We start from the raw sequence: 18,858 nt of genomic DNA on the forward strand, positions 1-18,858 counted from the left end.
CCCACGTGTCCGCCAGAGTTTCTCCACCAGCAACATGGCCGCTGCCTGAGAGGAGAGCCGGGCCGCCGCCGCCTCTGCAGCCCGCGGGTTCCTGGGCTCTTGCCGCCGTCCGCGCGGCCCCCGCGGAGAGGTGAGTCCCGACTTGGCAGCGCCCTAGCTGGGGCTTGAGCCGGACAGCACTCAGTATGTGGGCCTGGGCTAGATTCCCGAGTAGGCCAAGGAGGCCCGCGCCGCGCTGTGCGTAGGGACTGGGGGCCTCTTGGGACGCGGGTGGGGAGGACGGACAGCCGGCTCTAGGTCGACCAGGCCAACCCCGGACACCGACCTCCCTGGCCCTACACTTGGGTGTTGGGGAGGCCGCGGCCGATGCTGCCGGCGGTGACTCAGGGTCCAGCCGATCTGCCCCACCCGGGCCGGAGCGGCCTCCTATGGAAGGAACACCTGTCTGGCGTCGGGTGTGGTAGCTGCTCGCGGCAGGAACTTCGTGGTGGGCGTGAGAAGGGGGCCTGACCACCCGTGAGGGAGCAGAAACCCATTGGACGGCGTGGCTCGGGGTCGGCGGCCAGCCGGGATGGGCAGGGACGGCACCTGCGCTTGCCGGAGCTCCCCTCTTTGCAGCTGAACCGGATCATCCTCTGCCCGGAGAGGCCCGAGATTCCTCATTCATTTATTCAGGCAACCATTCAGTGTTTACTGAACCAACTCTGTGCTTAGGATACGGCCCTGACCGGTCGGTCCGAGGAGGTGTCAGTAAACAAACAAGGTCATTCCTTTGGGTTACCTTTAGAATTCCTTGAGCTTGGGGACAGAAAGAAGAGATCGTATCGATCGCCACAGTTTGCTCATCTGTGAAATGGGAATAATAGAAATTCCTATCTCATGGGGTTGTGGTGACGGCTCAGTAGAAAGCAGGTGACGCTCTTGCTTGCAGCGCTTGACTTGTTGCTTAGTGTCATTACCCTCTTATATTGGAAGAAAACATGTTGTCAAGTAGTAACAAACCTTCCCATAGGTTGGGTCCTTACTCCCCTGTTCCTCCCTTCCCCAGCCGTCTGGAGGTCGGTATTTAGTTTCCCTACTTCAGGGATGAAAATAGGGAGGGATACCAAGCGTAGACAACTCAGGTGGGCCACAGATATGAAGCAGCAGTGGTGGGATTTGAACCTGCACAGTTTTGGTCTCGAGTCCAGGCTCTTACCCACTTAACCATACTGCCTTTTATTGAAGAGCTGTGCAGTGTAATGGTTAATAAGAATAAGGATCTTTGACATCAGCGAGACCCGAGTTACTGTCTTGATTCCACCTTGGAAAACGTACTCATCTCTGAACCTGTCTCCTCATTTCTAAATTGATGATAAATCTCTGTTGATAGTGCCAATGAGAAGATTAAATATAAAGTATTCTTTGTACTATATTGAGTGTCAACTTTGTGCCAGGCAGTGTTCTAGATATTGAGAGAACAGCAGTGGATTTTTTAAGTAATGATCTCCATAACAGCTTTGATGAAATAAAGTATAATTATCTCTGCATTTAGTAGAGGAAACTGACGCGCTGAGAAGCCTTCATGGAGCTTACATTCTGTTGCAGAAGACAGACAACACCTGAGCAAATAGACCAGGTAGTTTCAGATTAAGATGAGAACCACTGAGGAAAGCAAACAGAGATGTGGTGTAGTGCCTAGGAGGAGGTTGGAGAAGGCTCTTAAAATAGAGGAGTCAGGGAGCCTATCCTCAGCTGCAGACGGTGATGATGCTATTTAATAAAAAGGAGCAACCTTGGAAAGCCCTGTGGGGAATAGATGATGTGCAGAGGACCTTGGGGTGAACTGGGACTTGGCTTCTTGGAAGCCCTGCAACTGGCTACCAGGCCAAAAAGATGGTGAGGGGAAGATCGAGACAAAATCATGCAGGGCCTTAGAGTGGCTTATGGAAAGGAGTTTGGGTTTTATTTATATGACAATGATGGTTGACAGGTTTTAAGCAGGGAAATAATACGAGATATATATAAATTGTTTTTTTTTTTTTTTTTTGAGACAGAGTCTCGCTCTGTCGCCAAGCACCAGGCTAGAGTGCAGTGGCATGATATCAGCTCCCTCCACCTCCCAGGTTCAAGTAATTCTTCTGCTCAGCCTCATATATATATATATATATATATATATATATATATATATATTTTTTTTTTTTTTTAAAGACAAAGTCTTGCTCTCTCTTGCCCAGGCTGGAGTGCAGTGGCAAGATCTTGGCTCATTGCAGCCTCCGCCTCCTGGTTCAAGCAATTCTCCTGCCTCAACCTCCCGAGTAGCTGGGATTACTGGTGTGAGCCACCACACCTGGCTAATTTCTGTATTTTTAGTAGACACAGGGTTTCACCTTACTGGTCAGGCTGGTCTTGAACTCCTGACCTCAGGAGATCTGCCTGCCTTGGACTCCCAAAGTGCTGAGATTACAGTCAGCCACCGCACCTGGCTCTTTTTTTTTTTTTTTTTTTTTCACCCAATAGAGGGAAGGTCTTGTGATCATAGCTTACTGCAGCCTCAAACTCCTGGGTTCAAGCAAGCCTGCTGCCTCAGCCCAAGAAGTTGGGACTATAGGCCATGCTGGGCTATTTTGTCTGTGTGTGTGTGTGTGTGTGTGTAATAGAGATCAGGGTCTCACTATGTTGCTCAGGCTGGTCTTGAACTGCTGGTCTCAAGTGGTCCTTCCACCTAAGCCTTCTAAAGTGTTGGGATTACCAGTATGAGCCACCACGCCAGCCTGATTAACTTCTTTACGAGGACTCTGGCTGTTGCCGGGAGACGGAAGTAGGAATAAGGAGCCGTAGGGAGCCTCGGATGAGTGCTTTTCACATTGCAGATTGAGATTTATTAGTGGGAAATAAAATCAATTTAGGGGAATTGAAGCTAGCATTTTTTTTGTTTTGAATGAAGTAGAAAACATCACTGTCTGACATATAGTAGGGACAGTTATGGTTATGTGAAAACTTGTTTCAGTTATGCAATTGTATGTACTGGACCATTTATATGAGATGAATTTCTTTTTCTTTCTTTTTTTTTGAGACACAGTCTTGCTCTGTCACCCATGCTGGAGTGGAGTGGCAGGATCTCAGCTTACTGCAATCTCTGCCTCCCAGGTTCAAGCGATTCTCCTGCCTCATGTTCCTGAGTAGCTGGGATTACCACGCCCAGCTAATTTTTTATTTTTAGTAGAGATGGGGTTTCACCATGTTGATCAGGCTTGTCTCGAACTCCTGACCTCGAGATCCACCCACCTCAGCCTCCCAAAGTTCTGGGATTACAGGCTTGAGCCACTGCGCCTGGCTAAGATGAATTTCTTACTGTGGTGGGTCTTAGGCTGAAAACTTTGAAAGCCACTGAGTTGGATCACCTCAGCCTGGAGGATGAAGGGAGGTGACACTCTTTGCATCAGCTCAGATGCACTTTCCAGAGGGAGGAGCTCCAGCTTTCCAGCAGACAGGGCACCTCATCCTTCCTGATCCCTGGCAGGGCAGAGGCCAACGGGGCATAACAGTTGCTGAGAAAGAACTGTTGGGTCTCGGGAACCTCCCAGGCCACACCCTCTTAGTGGTTATGATCGTCCCCTTGCTCACCTGGCACTCTAGCCTCTCGGTTGTCCACTGCCCAGCTGCAGAGAAGGCAGGAGCTTGACATGTCTGGCACTCGGCAGCCGATGCAGAAGGGTAGGGCCTTGGGCTCTCCCTCCACACTGCCCTCTGTCTGCACAGCAGCAGGCACTTGAAACTGACAAGATGCAACTTCTGATTTTCATTCCATCCTCCATCTCTGGGACTGTTTGGATAGCCTGTTTCTCCTAAGTTTCTTTTTCTACCCCCTCCAGATCTTCCTCTGCCTGAAATCCTTCTGTAGCTTCCTATTAAATAGCATTCCCATGCTTTATTTATTTAGACAACAAACATGTATTGAGTGCCTACTGTGTACTAGGCACTTGGGGTACCACAAGGGACAAAACAGACCAAAATCTCTGCCTTCACATAGCTTACAGCTTACTGGCAATACGGGTGGGCACAGATGCAGAGCTGTAAACTGTCACACGGTGATAGACATCTGCTAGAGAGCACAGAAGGGAGTTAAGGGGTGGAGGAGGCAGTTTGCAATTTGAATTGGAGAGGGAAGGTCTTAGCCATAAGGTGACATTTGAGCAAAAACCTGAAAGAGGTGAAGGAGCGGCCAGGAGGTTATTATGGGATAGAGCAGCTATAAAGGCCTAGAGGTAGGTTTGGAGAGGAGGGTAGGAGACTCGTGGGAGATGAGGTCTGTCAGGTCAAGGGGCAGGAGATTGTTTAGGGCTTACACGGGATAATAAAGACTTTGGCTTTTGGCCAGGCACAGTGGCTCACACCTGTAATCCCAGCACATTGGGAGGCCAAGGCCAGTGAATCACTTGAGGCCAGGAGTTCAAGACAAGCCTGGCCAATATGGCAAAGCTCTGTCTCTACTTAAAATACAAAAATTAGCTGTGCAGGGCGGTGCATGCCTATACTCCCAGCTACTTTGGAGGCTGAGGCATGAAAATCACTTGAACCTAGGAAGTGGAGATTGCAGTGAGTCAAAATTCAGGCCACTGCACTCCAGCCTGGGCGACAGAGCATGACATGTCTTAAATAAATAAATAAATACATATTAGTTCAAGTGGTAAGTGGATCAGACAGAAGTCATGCTGGTCTTGGCTGGGCATGGTGGCTCACACCTGTAATCCCAGCACTTGGGGAAACCAAGGTGGGTAGATTACCTGAGGCCAGGAATTCAAGACTAGCCTGACCAACATGGCAAAATCTCTACTAAAAATACAAAAATTACCCAGGTGAGGTAGTGCACATTGGTAATCCTAGCTACTTGGGAGGCTGAGGCAGGAGAATCACTTGAACTCGGGAGGCAGAGGTTGCAGTGAACTGTAGCGCCATTGTACTCCAGCCTGGGCGACAGCAACACTCCATCTCAAAAAAAAAAATAAATAATCTCAACCGAGAGCAGAGGTTTGGGAACTGCTGAGGCCTGTGGGTGCCTGAGTACCATCCTACCTATGACTACCACTCTTCTCTTTGGGTATGTAAAGGTGCTGACCAGCTGAAATACTCAACCTGCCCCCTGGAGACCTGCTCTTGCAGGCACTTTCTGTCACCTGGAATTCCTCCTCCCCTCTGCTGTCATGCTTGTCCAAAGCCCTATCTCCTTCCAGGCGTACCCCATGTGCCACCTTCCCAGCAGGAAGGCCCTGCCTCTGAACTCCCCTATCTGTACCTGTCACCTGAGGTCAGACAGCCTGGATTTGAAGTCCAGTTCATCATCCTGCTTGCTGTGTGACTTCGGGTAAAAATGTGCAGAGTGTATCTGAGTTCTAGTCCATTCATTATACAACAGTGACAATCACCATACCTCACAGGGTCATTGTGTTGAATACAGGAGAGAAGAGTGTGTGAAGAGGTCATTTATAGACCAAAAACACAGAAGTGTCATCTCAGATTCGAATTAAAGTCAGCTTGAAAATCAAATATCAGAGACAGCTTTGGACTGTCTGTCTTCCTGATTGACATCTGGCTCCTCTTTAAAGCTTCCCCAGGGCTCCCAGTTCTCCAGTGTTTTAATCATGGCTGGGACCAGCCAGCCTCCATCCTTCTGTCTGGCAGTGAATTCTCTGTGAGTAGAGAAGGAACCCTTAAAGCCAGTCATTTGCAGCCTGGCTCAGTGGCTCACACCTGTAATCCCAGCTCTTTGGGAGGCCAAGGTGGGCAGATCATGAGGTCAGGAGATTGATACCATCCTGGCCAACATGGTAAAACCCATCTCTACTAAAAATACAAAAATTGGCCCGGCATGGTGGCTCATGCCTGTAATCCAAGCACTTTGGAGGCCAAAGCGGGCGGATCACCCAAGGTTGGGAGTTCAAGACCAACCTGACCAACATGGTGAAACCCTGTCTTAAAAGAAAGAGTTAAAATAAAAATAATAAAAAATATATAAAAAATAATAAAAATAAGTAAATAAAAAGACAAAATTCAGGGTGTGGTGGAGCATGTCTGCAATCCCAGCTACTTGGGAGGCTGAGGCAGGAGAATTGCTCGAACCCGAGAGGTGGAGACTGCAATGAGCTGAGATCATGCCACTGCACTCCAGCCTGGTAACAGAGCAAGACTTGGTCTCAAAACAAAACAAAACAAAACCAAGTCATTTGCTTTTCCCCACAGGTGCACCCCACACGTATTGGCTTGTTCTGCCCGCTTTTACCTGCTGCTTGGATTTTTCTTTTTTTTTTTTATTTCTTCTGGCTGATAGGGTATAGGGTTGGCTGTCCACTGGTGACTTCACGGTAGATGTAGAAAAGTCGGTTCGTTTGTTGTGCACTTCCCCTCCCAGTGCAGAATAGGCACGGGGAAATGTTGGTTGAACGACTGATGGTCTCAGTCTCTCGCCCTCCTTTGCAGATCGAGCTCAAAGACTGCACGGCTGGCTCTCCCTTAGTATGGCCAATGAAGAGGATGACCCAGTCATACAGGAGGTAACCACTGCCCTCTGTCCCCTGCTGCTGGTGCTGCAGGCAGTGGAACTGGGTCCCTTCCATGCGTACTCAGGCCAGTCTGGGACCTGTTGGTGTTCTGGGATACCTAACCCTTGATGTTCCCTCTGCTGTCTCCCAGACCCCTGCATGGCTGACCTCTCCCTGCCTTCAGGTCTCTGATCCAGCGTCACCTCATCAGAGAGGCCTTCCCTGACTGCCCTTCCACACAGGGCTCCCCTCCTGCACCTCTCTCTGCCCTTACCTTGGCTGTAACTGACACTTGGCCTAGCCCCTGTCATCGCCAAGATAATATTTCATAGCTTTTCTTCCTGTTCTCTGCTGGGCCGCACAGTCAAGTGCAGTGCCTGGCACTCAGGTACCTGGTGACTGTTTGGTGAATGAGTGGATAGGCTCAGCAGTCCTTCCTTCCCAGGCTTACGCAGATTCAGTCATTCAGCAGCTGTTCATTGGACCAAGTGCTGGGGGCTGTGAGCAGGGCAGGGTCCCCTTCCCCAGGAAGCTAATGGACCACGGGCACGAGGAAGGACTCTCCAGCCGCCCTGGTTGCAGGCTGTGGGAGGCAGATTCCCTCCCCTCCCTTTTTTTTTTTTTTTTTGAGAGAGAGAGTCTTGCTCCGCTGCTCAGGCTGGAGTTCGGTGGTGCCATCCTGGCTCACTGCAATCTCCACCTCCTGGATTCAAGAAATTCTCCTGCCTCCAACTCACTAGTAGCTGGGATCACAGACACCTGCCACCACGCCCAACTAATTATTATTTTTTTTTTTTGAGATGGAGTCTCACTCTGTAGCCTAGGCTGGAGTGCAGTGGCACGATCTTGGCTCACTGAAACCTCTGCCTCTTGGGTTCAAGTAATTCCGTTGTCCCAGACTCCCGAGGAGCTGGGACTACAGGTGCCTACTACCATGCCCAGCTAATTTTTGTATTTTTAGTAGAGACAGGGTTTCACCTTATTGGCCAGGCTGGTTTTGAACCCCTGACCTCAAGTGATCCACCCACCTTGGCCTCCCAAAGTGTTGGGATTACAGGTGTGAGCCACCATGCCCGGCCCAGGTTTCCTTTCTTAGAGAAAGCTGTTTGTAGCCAAACTTATCTTTCAGAATCCTTTTAACCCAGGACTTACACCTTTGGAAGGCAAAAGGCAAAAATGCCTTCAGCTTCATATGTGGAAGGGGCAAGGAGAAGTTCCCTAGAGCCTGGTCCAGGGACCCTAGGAGAAGGTCCAAGGACAGATGAATAGAGGTGGCTCTCCCTTACTTGGGGGATATTTGCTAAGTTTTTAGATTTGAGTTATTTAAATGCATTGAAGCTGCATCTACACTGCAGTAGCAGGAGTTGCAATGAGGGGTTGCTGATGGGATAGAGGAGTCCAAGCGACCCTGAGGACAGAGGCCGCATCCTCTGCAGCCAGGGGGTCTGGAATGCTTCCTGGCCAAGACGTGCCTCGGCCAAGTCCTTGGAGGAGCGAGCAGTAAAGGCTCAGGGGAGGCATGTGTGAAGGGCTCTGTAGGTGCAGGGAAAAGCATGTGCAAAGGCCCAGGGGCAAGAGACAATGTGGTTTAAAGGGAAGAGCTAGGAAGCAGGAAGGTAAGCTGCTGCATGGCGGGGTGGGTGTGGTTAGTGCTGGGAAGAAAGGAAGTGGAGCTGTCAGTCATGAAGGGTTTTGCAGACTCGCTGAGACGGCGTGACAGGCCTATCCAGGATGGGCAGGTGGAGGGCCCAGCCAGGAGGCATAGGCATAGGTGAGCCCTCGCCTGCCTGCCTCTCAGAAGAGCATTTGACCAGGCTCTAGGATGGTTCCCAATCAATGCAGCCCCGGGAAAGATGTGTGCTTGCTGGGGGATTGTGAACTTGGGTGGGGTGTGCCAGGTGAACTCTTGTCCTGGTTCCCCTGGGAGCTTTGGGGAGGGATTCCTGCATGTATCCAGGGTGCAGACTTGGATCCTCTTGTTTTTAGTATGAGCTGAGCTATTTCCTCCTTCCCCACACTGCCTCCCTGAGCCACTACCCCTAACTGAAGCTGGAGGCACGGGCACAGCCTGGGGAGTTCAGCACTGTCTTCAGTCTCCCGGTTAAGTTTTCTTCCCTTGTTCCCAGATCGATGTGTACTTGGCCAAGAGTCTGGCAGAAAAGCTGTATCTGTTTCAGGTAATTACGGGACTTGAAGGTAAAGACGGGAAAAGCAGGTGTGGATGGACAGTGTGAACTCGGGAACATGGACAGGAAACGATGGGAAACTTCAGATAGGGTTCTTGGTGTGGAGAATGTCATGGGGTCATTCTCTTTGCTTTTGTGGGTGGGTTAATATTGGTCTCATTTCAAAGACAGGAAAACTGAAGGAACACAGGAGAGGCAGAAGCGGGCAGCGGTTAAGGCTGGGGCTCTGTGGTCAGACCGGATTGAGAGCCAACTCCATCACACCTTAGCTGTGAGCCCTTGGGCAAGTTTCTTAATCGTTCTGTGCCTCAGTTTCCTCATTGGCAAAGTGGTGATGGTAATAATGCCTGCCTCCTAGGGTCCCCGGGAGGACGGGCTGAGTCCACAGTGAAGTGTTTAGGATGCCGCCTGGCAGAGAGTTAGTGTCAGTGACGATCACTGTTGCCATGGAGGCTCCGAGGGCCAGCTCCGCGGCAGCGTCTGTGAGTCCTCAGTCCTGCCAGCTGCCAGCCGTGAGGGCCCCGGGTTGCTACCTCTGCCCCTCCCCTTGCTGCTAGGCTAGCAGTTTGTCATAGTGTCTAACATGTATTGAGCATTGAAACGTATGCAAACTGTTTAAAGCATTTACCTAAGTTACCTCTTTAATCCCACAGTAACCCTGTGGTGGTGATTATTATATTTCATGATATATTGACATAGAATTTACACACCATACAGTTTCCCTATTTAAGTGTATAATACAATGGATTTTAGTCTATTCCTGGGTCTGTCCAACCAGTGCCACAGTCTGTTTTGGGACAGTTTTGTCCCCCTTTAAAGGAAGCCCGTGCCTATTAGCAGTCAGTCCCCATGTGCTCCCCATTCCCACCTCCAACCCCAGGCAACCATTCCCCTTATTTTCTGTCTATGGATTTACCTGTTTTGGACTTTTCACATAGCTGATTATGCAGCATGTGGCTTCCTGTGATTGGATGCTCTCACTTTGCATGATGTTTTCCGGGTTCATCCACATAGAAGCCATAGATTGCACTGATATTTGATCTTTAATTGATGAATAATGTTCCATTGTGTGGGTAGAGCACAGTTTGCTTATCCCTTTGTCAGTTGATGGGTATTTGGGGTATTTCTACTTTTTGGCTATTATAAATAATGCTGCTGTGGACATTCACATAGAAGTTTTTGTGCGGACATGAATTCTCATTTCTCCCAGGGATATGCCTGGGAGTGGAATTGCTGGGTCTACGTTTAGCTTTTTGGGGTGCTGCTGGACTGCTCCGCCCCATGTTACATTCCCACAGTTAGGGTCAGTGTTCGTATCCCAAGATGAACGTGAGAATTCGAGGCACAGGGAGGCCCTCACTGGCACAGAGGCCTGGGGCGCGCCACAGCAGCAATGCTACAAGCCTGCGCTGGGAGTGCCTGGCCTCCACTCCCTGGAGCTCACCCTTATGGGCTATGGGAATGGGGCCTGTCCCGTGTGCCTGCTGACCCTGCTTCCTTGACTGGCTGCACAGTGATGGTGGAGGTGCCAGTGACCCCCATGTATCCAGAGTGCCAAGCCCTGTGCTAGCGTCAGCTCTGTTTGCCTCCTTCGTGCTGGCAGTGGCCCTGGGAGGTGAGGATGCCTAGCCTCAGGGAGGCGAGGTACCTGCCCTCGTCCACATTTAGCAAGGGTTACGGTGAGGACTGCAAGCCTGGCCTGCGATTCCAGAACCTGCACCCTTCAGCATTCCCACCCGAGGTCAGGTGATCTCAGAACTGCCCCCAGCCCCAGCCTGGGAAGCAGGGAGGAGTCACGGCTTTGCTGCGTGAGTGAGTTTCTAGGAAATGACCATCTCCTTGTGCTGGAATCTAGCAGATGTGAAAGGGCCTATTCTCTACGCTGCCGCACCTCCACCAGGCCCATTCCGCAGGGTGTCATGAGACTAGGTAGTAGCGCATTCGAGGAGGGGTCCAAACTTTGACTCCTCCACCTGAGAGAGAGAGAGAGAGAGAGAGAGAGAGAGAGAGAGAGAGAGCGAGAGCGAGAGTGAGAGCACTGTGAGGACAGATGGGAGCAGGATTTGCAGTGTGAGCCATTCACATAAAGATAAGAGCGGGCCGTGGCTGCCCAGCTCCCTTCTCCAGCATCTTGTGAGGAAGCTCACACAGCTGGAAAAGGATGGAGAATGGGATCATGAATTCCCACCTGCCCGGCTGGCCTCAGCAGTGAGCAGCACTTGCCGGCGTTGCTTTCCCCTTTTGCTTCCTTGTGGCCTCCTTTTGTTCATCCCTGTCTCCCCAGATGGCCTGTCCATGGGTAGTTAGGCCCTGCACTCCCATCCTCACCTCCCATGGCTGTGCTCTGTAGGTTCCTGGATCAGCAGCCTGTCAGTTTGGGTCCCTGTGCATAGGCACGCCCCTCGGAAGTCAGAGACACCCTGCAGTGGCCCTTTGGAAGGAGCTGATGAGAACAGGGCTGCAGGTGGAGACTGGGAGGGGGGCCTCGTGGTAGGGCTGGGCAATTGGCACCCTTGTGGTAGGGTAGGGCTGGTCTCTGCTTGGGTGGGCTTGGAGGTTGCTGTTGATTCTTGGTGGGGGCCCAGCTCTGGGCAAGCCTGGGCAGAGTGGACTTACACCTCCCTTCCCCTCTCCAGTATCCTGTGCGTCCAGCCTCGATGACCTACGATGACATTCCACACCTCTCAGCCAAGATCAAGCCCAAGCAGCAGAAGGTGGGGCTGCCCCCTGAGGGCAGTGGGGGGCGGGAAGAAGGGGTGATGAGGGTGGGAGCTGGTGGAGGTGAGAAGCTCAGAGAAGGGGCTATTGGAGAATTAGGAGAACCAGCAGCTCCCAGGGCCTTGAACGCTGAAGAAGGAAAGCGTCCAAAGAGACAGGAATGGGCAACTCCAGAGAGGCCAGGGAGGCATGAGGCTGATGAATTAGAGAATGCAGCCAGATGTGAGCTTAGGTTCGCAGGATAAGACAGGGGCGGGCGGGTGAACATGGAGGAGGTCTGATAGGAAGAGAAGCGCCTGTCCATGGAGGGGCTGCAGCTCTAGCCCCTGCAGCCACATGGAAGTGCTGTCCCAGTATTGCCGTTTCTGCTGGCTTTTCAAAAGAAGCGGGAAGTAAGGATTGTATGAGAAATCTCTTGATTTTTAAGTGTTGGCACCTAATTTAGATCTTTGGGAGTGGAGTGGAGGACAAATAAGATTACAGGATGCTGCTGCTTCTCCCCTGCAAAAGAAAAAAAATTCTGATTTCTTTTTTTGGAATTTGGATTTGTGGCCCTTGGTGTGAACTGAAGTCTAGGGGCCCTTGGGGACATGTGTCCGTCCTGCTTCTGGGCGGGGACCTGGTTAGGAGGTGGCCATGGTTTGTTGGGGTGTCCCTTGGGGAGCCACGCCTTGGGGTCCTCATAGCTGGTGGGGGTGCTTGGTGCCTCCAGGTAGAGCTTGAGATGGCCATCGACACCCTGAACCCCAACTATTGCCGCAGCAAAGGGGAGCAGATTGCGCTGAATGTGGATGGGGCCTGCGCAGATGAGACCAGCACGTACTCCTCGTGAGTTCCTGGCCCCCAGCCCACCCGGCTTCCCTGTGTTCACACAGGTGCCTCCCAAAGACCTTAAAGACATTGACTGCCTCTGCCCCATCGCTGGGCTCCTCACCAGCGTCCCAGCCTTTGGAGGGCTGGGGCTGTCTCAGACCCTCCCCTCCTGGGCTAGCTGATCCCAGAGCTCCCACCCACTCCTTGTCTCTTGGTCTACAAACAAGGCCATGGGTCTTCTCAGCCCTAGGCTTTCCTCCTGAGACCAGCGTAGGCTGTCCTGGGGCCTTGGTCCCTGGCTGTGGCGCTTCAGGAGGTGTCTGGGGGGTGGAGTGGGCTGTGGCCACAGGCTCTGGCTCAGAGCTGCCTGTGACATTGCTTCTCCCTGTGCTCCAGGAAGCTGATGGACAAGCAGACATTCTGCTCTTCCCAGACCACCAGTAACACATCCCGTTACGCCGCTGCACTCTACAGGCAAGGTACCCGGGGCTGGGCATCCCTCGGGTGGGGGGGACACAGTGTGGGGCGCTGGGCAGGGAGAGAACCTCCCCAGCCTGGTGTCCATCTCCCACCTGCCCCGAAAGCTAGATACCTGTGGAAATAACAGGAAGACACATTGTCAGGGGACTGGAAGTGGCCACTTTTGGGGACTGCTGACTGGATACTGCCTGACCAGATAGGGTGGGGCTCCAAGTTCATTCATCCACCTGGGACACAGATACATAGAAGTAGCAGAACAGAAGTTTGGGGACAGAGTTTTGTCTTTAAATACGAAACTTATGATAGAGCAGTTCCATTCCTAGGCAGCGTCTATCCAAGACAAATGAAAATGTGTCCACACAAAACAGGTATTCACGGTAGTTTTTTTTTTTTTTTTTTTTTTAAAGATGGAGTCTTGCTCTGTTGCCCAGGCTGGAGTGCAATGGCACGATCTAGGCTCGCTGCAACCTCCACCTCCCAGCTCAAGCAATTCTGCCTCCGGCTCCCGAGCAGCTGGGACCACGGATACGCACTACCATGCTCAGCTGATTTTTATTTTATTTTATATTTTTAGTATAGACAGGGTTTCCCCATGTTGGCCAGGCTGGTGTCAAACTCCTGACCTCGTGATCTACCCGCCTCAGCCTCCCAAAGTGAGGATTACAGGCGTGAGCCACCGCACCTGGCCCTCCACAGTAGCATTCTTTGTGATTGAAACAACCCAAATGCCTATCCGCTGGGTTCATGGAGAAACACAATGTGGTCCATTAACGCAATTATTTGACCACAGAAAGGAATAAAGCATTGCTGCTTCCATGCAGATGAGCCTTGACAATGTTGCGCTAAGTGAAAGAAGCCACGTGCTTCGCTCACAGCCATGCCCTGTGTGATTGTGTCTCAGGCAGCGACCAACCACATATACACCGGTGGTCCTGTAAGATAATAATGGAGCTGAAAGATTTGCTCACCTAGCGATGTCTTAATGATCCTCACCCTGCGTAGGCCTAGGCTAATTCGTATGTTTGCTTGTTTTGTTTTGAGACAGTCTTGCTCTGTCACCCAGGCTGGAGTGCAGTGGTGCAATCTCAGCTCACTGCAATCTGTCTGCCAGGTTCAAGCAATTCTCCTGCCTCTGCCTCCCAAGTAGCTAGGATTACAGGCACACACCACCACGTTGGCTGATTTCTCTTTTTCTTTTAAATTTTTAAAAAACATCTTACATTTTTTTTTCTTTTTAAGATGGGGTTTCACCATGATGGCCAGGCTGGTCTTGAACTCCTGACCTCAGGTGATCTGCCCTCCTTGGCCTCCCAAAGTGCTAGGATTGCAGGCATAAGCCACCACACTTGGCCCATGTCTTAGTTTTTAGTAGAAAGTTTAAAAAGTTTTTAAAAAAAGAGAATAAGAAAAAAGGAAGAAAAAAAAAAAGCATATAGCTTCGCGTGGTGCCTCATACCTGTAATCCCAGTGCTTTGGGAGGCTGAGGCAGGCCGACTGCTTGAGCCCAGGAGTTTCAGACAAGTCTGGGCAACATAGTGAAATCCCTTTTCTACAAAAATACAAAACTCAGCTGGGTGTGGTGGCACAGCTATGTGATTACGTCTCAGTCACCCCTTAGTCCCAGCTACTTAGGAGACTGAGGTGGGAGGATTGCTTGAGCCTGGGAGGCAGAGGTTGCAGTAAGCTGAGATTGTGCCACTGCACTACAGCCTGGGTAGCAGAGCAAGACTCTGTCTTGAAAAAAGCATATGTAAAAAGATATATTTTCCATGAACTTATTTTATTTTTTTAGAGGGAGTCTCACTCTGTCGCCCAGGCTGGAGTGCAACAGCTCGATCTTGGCTCACTGAAACCTCTGCCTCTTGGGTTCAAGCAATTCCATTGTCCCAGACTCCCGAGTAGCTGGGACTACAGGCGCATACCACCATGCCCAGCTCATTTTTGTATTTTTAGTAGAGACAAGGTTTTGCCGTGTTGGCCAGGCTGGTCTTGAACTCCTGACCTCAGGTGATCCACCTCGACCTCCCAAAGTGCTGGGAAAATAGGCATGAGCCACCTCACCCAGACTGTTTTTCATAAATTTCGTGTGGCCTAAGTGTGCAGTGTTTATAAAGTCTACAGTAGTGTCGCAGGCCTTCATATTCACTTACCTCTCACTCTGACCCAGAGCAGCTGTTTTTCATCTTTCATACTATACTTTTACTGTACCATTTTTATGCTGAGGGTTTTTAGGGTTTTTGATTTTGTTTTTGTTTTTTTTTTTGGAGACTAGGTCTCACTCTGTCACCCAGGCTGGAGTACAGTGGTGATCATAGCTCACTGCAGCCGGAATCTCCTGGGCTCAAGCAATCCCCTGCCTCAATCTCCTGAGTAGCTGGGACTACAGGCCATGCCACCATGCCTGGCTAATTAAAAAAAAAATTATTTGTTGAGATGGGGTCTTGGTATGCTGCCCAGGCTGGTCTCAAACTTCTGGGCTCAAGCCATCCTCCTGCCTCCACCTCCCAAAGTGCTGGGAATACAGGTATGAGCCACTGCACCCAGCCTAAATATATTTTGATACACAAATGCTTACCATTGTGTTACAACTGCCCACAGTTTTCAGGGGAGGAACATGCTGTACAGTGTGCAGCCTGAGAGCAACAGGCCACACCATAGAGCTGAGGCATGTCGTAGGCTCTGCTGTCTGGGTTTGGATAAGTGCATTCTGTGATGTTTGCACAGTGATGAAATTGCCAGACAATGCTGCTCGGAACCTATGCCATTGTTAAGTGATGTGTGGCTGTATATGAAATGTCCAGAATAGGCAAATCCACAGAGGGAGAAGGTAGATTAGTGGCTACCAGGGACCAGTGGGGAGTGGAGGAGGGATTGCCTGGTTCTTTTTGGGGTGATGAGAATGTTCTAAAATTGACTGTACTGGCTACACAGCTTTGTGAATATGTTAAAAGACATTGAATTGTGGCCTGGAGGGGTGGCTCACACCTGTAATCCCAGCACTTTGGGAGGCCGAAGTGGGTGAATCACCTGAGGTCAGGTGTTTGAGACCAGTCTGGCTAACATGGTGAAACCTCATCTCTACTAAAAATACAAAAAAATAGCTGGGCGTGGTGGCACACACCTATAATCTCAGTTATTCAGGAGGCCGAGGCAGGAGAATCACTTGAACTCAGGAGGCCGAGGTTACAGTGAGCCAAGACTGTACCACTGCACTCCAGCCCGGGCAATATAGTGAGACGCCATCTCTAAAAAAAAAAAAAATACATTGAATTATGTGCTTTAAATGAGTGGATTGTATGGTACATGACTCATGTCTCAAAGCTAGTAAAAAGTACAAGGTGCTTAAGTATTTAGAGTCTTAAACGCAATAAACAAAATTAATCCAAGCACTTAGGAAACAAAACAGGATAGGATCAAAAGTAGTGCCACATAACTATCGTTTTGTATGTTGAACCCATGTCTCAAGCATGTAATTCTTGAAAGCCACATCCCTCGCAGCTCGGGCCATAAGGAAAAGTCATAGTCTTGATCAGAAGCCATGTGGACACTCCTCCACCCAGCTTCAGCAGGGCCTCTCCTCCAGCCACAGTGGCACTAGTGGACTTCCCGGTGGAACGGGTGGGATTTTGACAGCAAGAGGTGGAGGATAGTAAGGAGAGGAAATCCAGGTGTGTGGGGTGGGACAGTAAGGGTGCTCTGGCTGAGGCCTGGAGGGTAAAGAGCAGGGCGTATGTGATGAGGATTAGCTGCCTCATGTGGCAAAGCAAGCAGCTGGGGAGAGAGGCGTGGAACCAGGCTGGGAGGTGTGGCTGAAGGTGGCGGCTTCAAGCAGAAGAGTCCAGGTTCGTGTCCTAGTCTGGGCTGCGTGCTTGCTGTGTCCAGTAGGGCCAGGTGGAGTTGGGGTGGCCTCCGGCCTGGTGGTCCCAAGGCTCTAGGATTGGGGGCTGGAGTGGGAATGGGCGCGGTTTGATGTCAGGCCTAAGCCTTCAGGGGACTTGGTGACTCCCTTGAGCCAAACTGGGTGGGTTTCTAGAGTCAGGTCCAAGCCCTTCTTCCTCCGCCAGGTGAGCTCCACCTGACACCTTTACATGGCATCCTGCAGCTGCGGCCCAGCTTCTCCTACCTGGATAAGGCGGACGCCAAGCACCGGGAGAGGGAGGCAGCCAACGAGGGTGAGCCTGGGATCCCCAGCCCTGCTGCCTGCCTGCCTTAATCTTGGTGGGACGGCTTGGTCTTAGGAAGAGGGATGGGATGCATGATAGGAGGCTTAGCAGCATCCTGGCCTCTATCTACTTAGATGCCAGAAGCACCCACCCCACAGTCGTCACAAACAAAAACGTCTCCACACATTGCCCAGTGTCTCTGGGAGACGAGGCAAAAGTGTCCCCACTTGAGAACCTCCGGCCTAGGCAGCTCCCTCTTGGAGGAGAATTCCCAGCACCCTTGAGGGTGGGGTTGAGAGAAGGGAGGTGGGCGCTCCCCAGGACTGCAGGCAGTGGCTTGTCTCTCTTGCAGCAGGGGACTCTTCACAGGATGAGGCGGAAGACGATGTTAAGCAGATCACGGTGAGCCCTGGCCCCTGGGGGAGGTGGGTGCTACCTGGGTGGCAGCAGGACCAGTTTAGTAACTCAGCAGCCCCGAGACCAAGGGGTAGCGGGTCCTCGAGGGAAACAGGTGGAACAAACAGGGTCCATGCTTTTGAGCCTTCTTGCTGGGTGCCTTAATGGAACATCCTGAGTTTCCCAGCTGCACATAAGACAGAGCCCTGGCTGGATGCAGGAGATGGGTCCCTGAGGCTCGGCTGGAATCACCTGGGAGCAGGAAGCTGGGGCCAGGAGCTCCGAGGACCCACAGGCCAGCTCTGCCATGAAACCTGTATCTTTTTTTCTTTTTTTTTTTTTTTTTTTTTTTGAGACGGAGTTTCCCTGTTGTTACCCAGACTGGAGTGCAATGGCACTATCTCGGCTCACCACAACCTCCGCCTCCTGGGTTCAAGCAATTCTCCTGCCTCAGCCTCCCGAGTAGCTGGGATTACAGGCGCGCACCACCATGCCCAGCTAATTTTTGTATTTTTGTAGAGACAGGGTATCACCTTGTTGACCAGGATGGTGTCGATCTCTTGACCTCATGATCCACCCGCCTCAGCCTCCCAAAGTGCTGGGATTATAGGCGTGAGCCACCGCACCTGGCCTGAAACCTGTATCTTAACGAGCCAAAGTCAATTAACTGTAATTCTATCCTCTTTATGCAGCACAGATGAATAGTTTTTGTTTTAATAGTTATTCCTGAATTTTAAGGATTTTTCAAAGAACCTTAACGTTCCATTTATGGTTTGTAAAGTTTTCCCTATTTAAGCATATTTAGATTAAAATGAGTAGTACCAAAAAAAAAATGCTACACATGGAATGATCATATACAAGCCTGGCTAAAGAGCGGTGAGTGTTCGGATGTCCTTGAGGACTGGGGAACACTGGTGTAACTGACACGGCGGTGGCTCAGAGAGCTCACCCTCTTCTCTCAGTAGCTTCGTAGGACTTTAGAAACTCCTTTCGGCTCTGGGGGACATGCAGCCCTTTTTAGAAAAGGCGTCCTTGGGCCTGCATGCTGTAAGGACTCTGCCAGCTCTCGTGCCTGGGACTTTGTAATCCCCCTCAAACCTGTGGGCTGGGCAGGCGCGACCAAGTATAAGCCACTCCCCAACGTGTGCAGACAGCTCTGGGAGGGACGCAGTTGGAACGGAATTTAAACGACCTGTGCCAGGAAAGGAAGGGGGGCGGGGAAAACCTCGATACAGAGTTCTCTGGTCTCCTGGCAGAGGCCGAGATGGCAGCCCAGGAAGGGTCACAGGCCTGAGGGCATGAGTTCTTCCCCTTGCCACCCTAGGTGCGGTTCTCCCGGCCCGAGTCAGAGCAGGCCCGCCAGCGCCGCGTGCAGTCCTATGAGTTCCTGCAGAAGAAGCATGCGGAAGAGGCCTGGGTACACCTGCATTACTATGGCCTGAAGGTGAGCGAGGGTGAGCGGGCCTCATGGAGCCCTGGGGGGGACACCCCGTGCCCAGAGGGGCAGGATGTGGCCTCCATGTCTCACCTTGAACTTAAGTCACATTCATGAGTCCTAGCCACAAAGAGATGATTTAGTCCTGT

The 18,858-nt window shown here is 51.2% G+C and overlaps 1 protein-coding gene and 1 long non-coding RNA gene across 11 annotated transcripts in view; one reads left to right on the forward strand and one right to left on the reverse strand.

Moving 5' to 3' along the window:
• Positions 1–14: 14 nt before the first annotated feature.
• The window catches only part of POLR3E (RNA polymerase III subunit E), a 34,576-nt gene continuing 15,732 nt past the window's right edge, over positions 15–18,858 (forward strand). The window contains exons 1-10 of one of the 10 annotated variants that reach the window (XM_078344874.1): positions 15–130; positions 6,457–6,530; positions 8,645–8,695; positions 8,872–8,987; positions 11,341–11,418; positions 12,135–12,250; positions 12,632–12,714; positions 16,780–16,887; positions 17,231–17,280; positions 18,599–18,718. In XM_078344874.1, the coding sequence (XP_078201000.1) occupies positions 11,362–11,418; positions 12,135–12,250; positions 12,632–12,714; positions 16,780–16,887; positions 17,231–17,280; positions 18,599–18,718 (534 nt within the window). In that variant the 5' untranslated portion in view covers positions 15–130; positions 6,457–6,530; positions 8,645–8,695; positions 8,872–8,987; positions 11,341–11,361. The remainder of the gene's footprint in view (positions 131–6,456; positions 6,531–8,644; positions 8,696–8,871; positions 8,988–11,340; positions 11,419–12,134; positions 12,251–12,631; positions 12,715–16,779; positions 16,888–17,230; positions 17,281–18,598; positions 18,719–18,858) is intronic. The other 9 variants (XM_078344878.1, XM_078344875.1, XM_078344877.1 and 6 more) reach the window with 9 other exon arrangements.
• LOC144578598 (uncharacterized) lies at positions 11,837–15,389 on the reverse strand. The gene is made up of 3 exons (XR_013524716.1): positions 15,291–15,389; positions 12,828–12,942; positions 11,837–11,923 (listed from the first exon to the last, which is right to left on the reverse strand). It is a non-coding gene; the product is annotated as an uncharacterized LOC144578598 (long non-coding RNA).

This window comes from Callithrix jacchus, chromosome 12 (genome assembly GCF_049354715.1).
Source record: "Callithrix jacchus isolate 240 chromosome 12, calJac240_pri, whole genome shotgun sequence".
Taxonomy (NCBI): domain Eukaryota; kingdom Metazoa; phylum Chordata; class Mammalia; order Primates; family Cebidae; genus Callithrix; species Callithrix jacchus.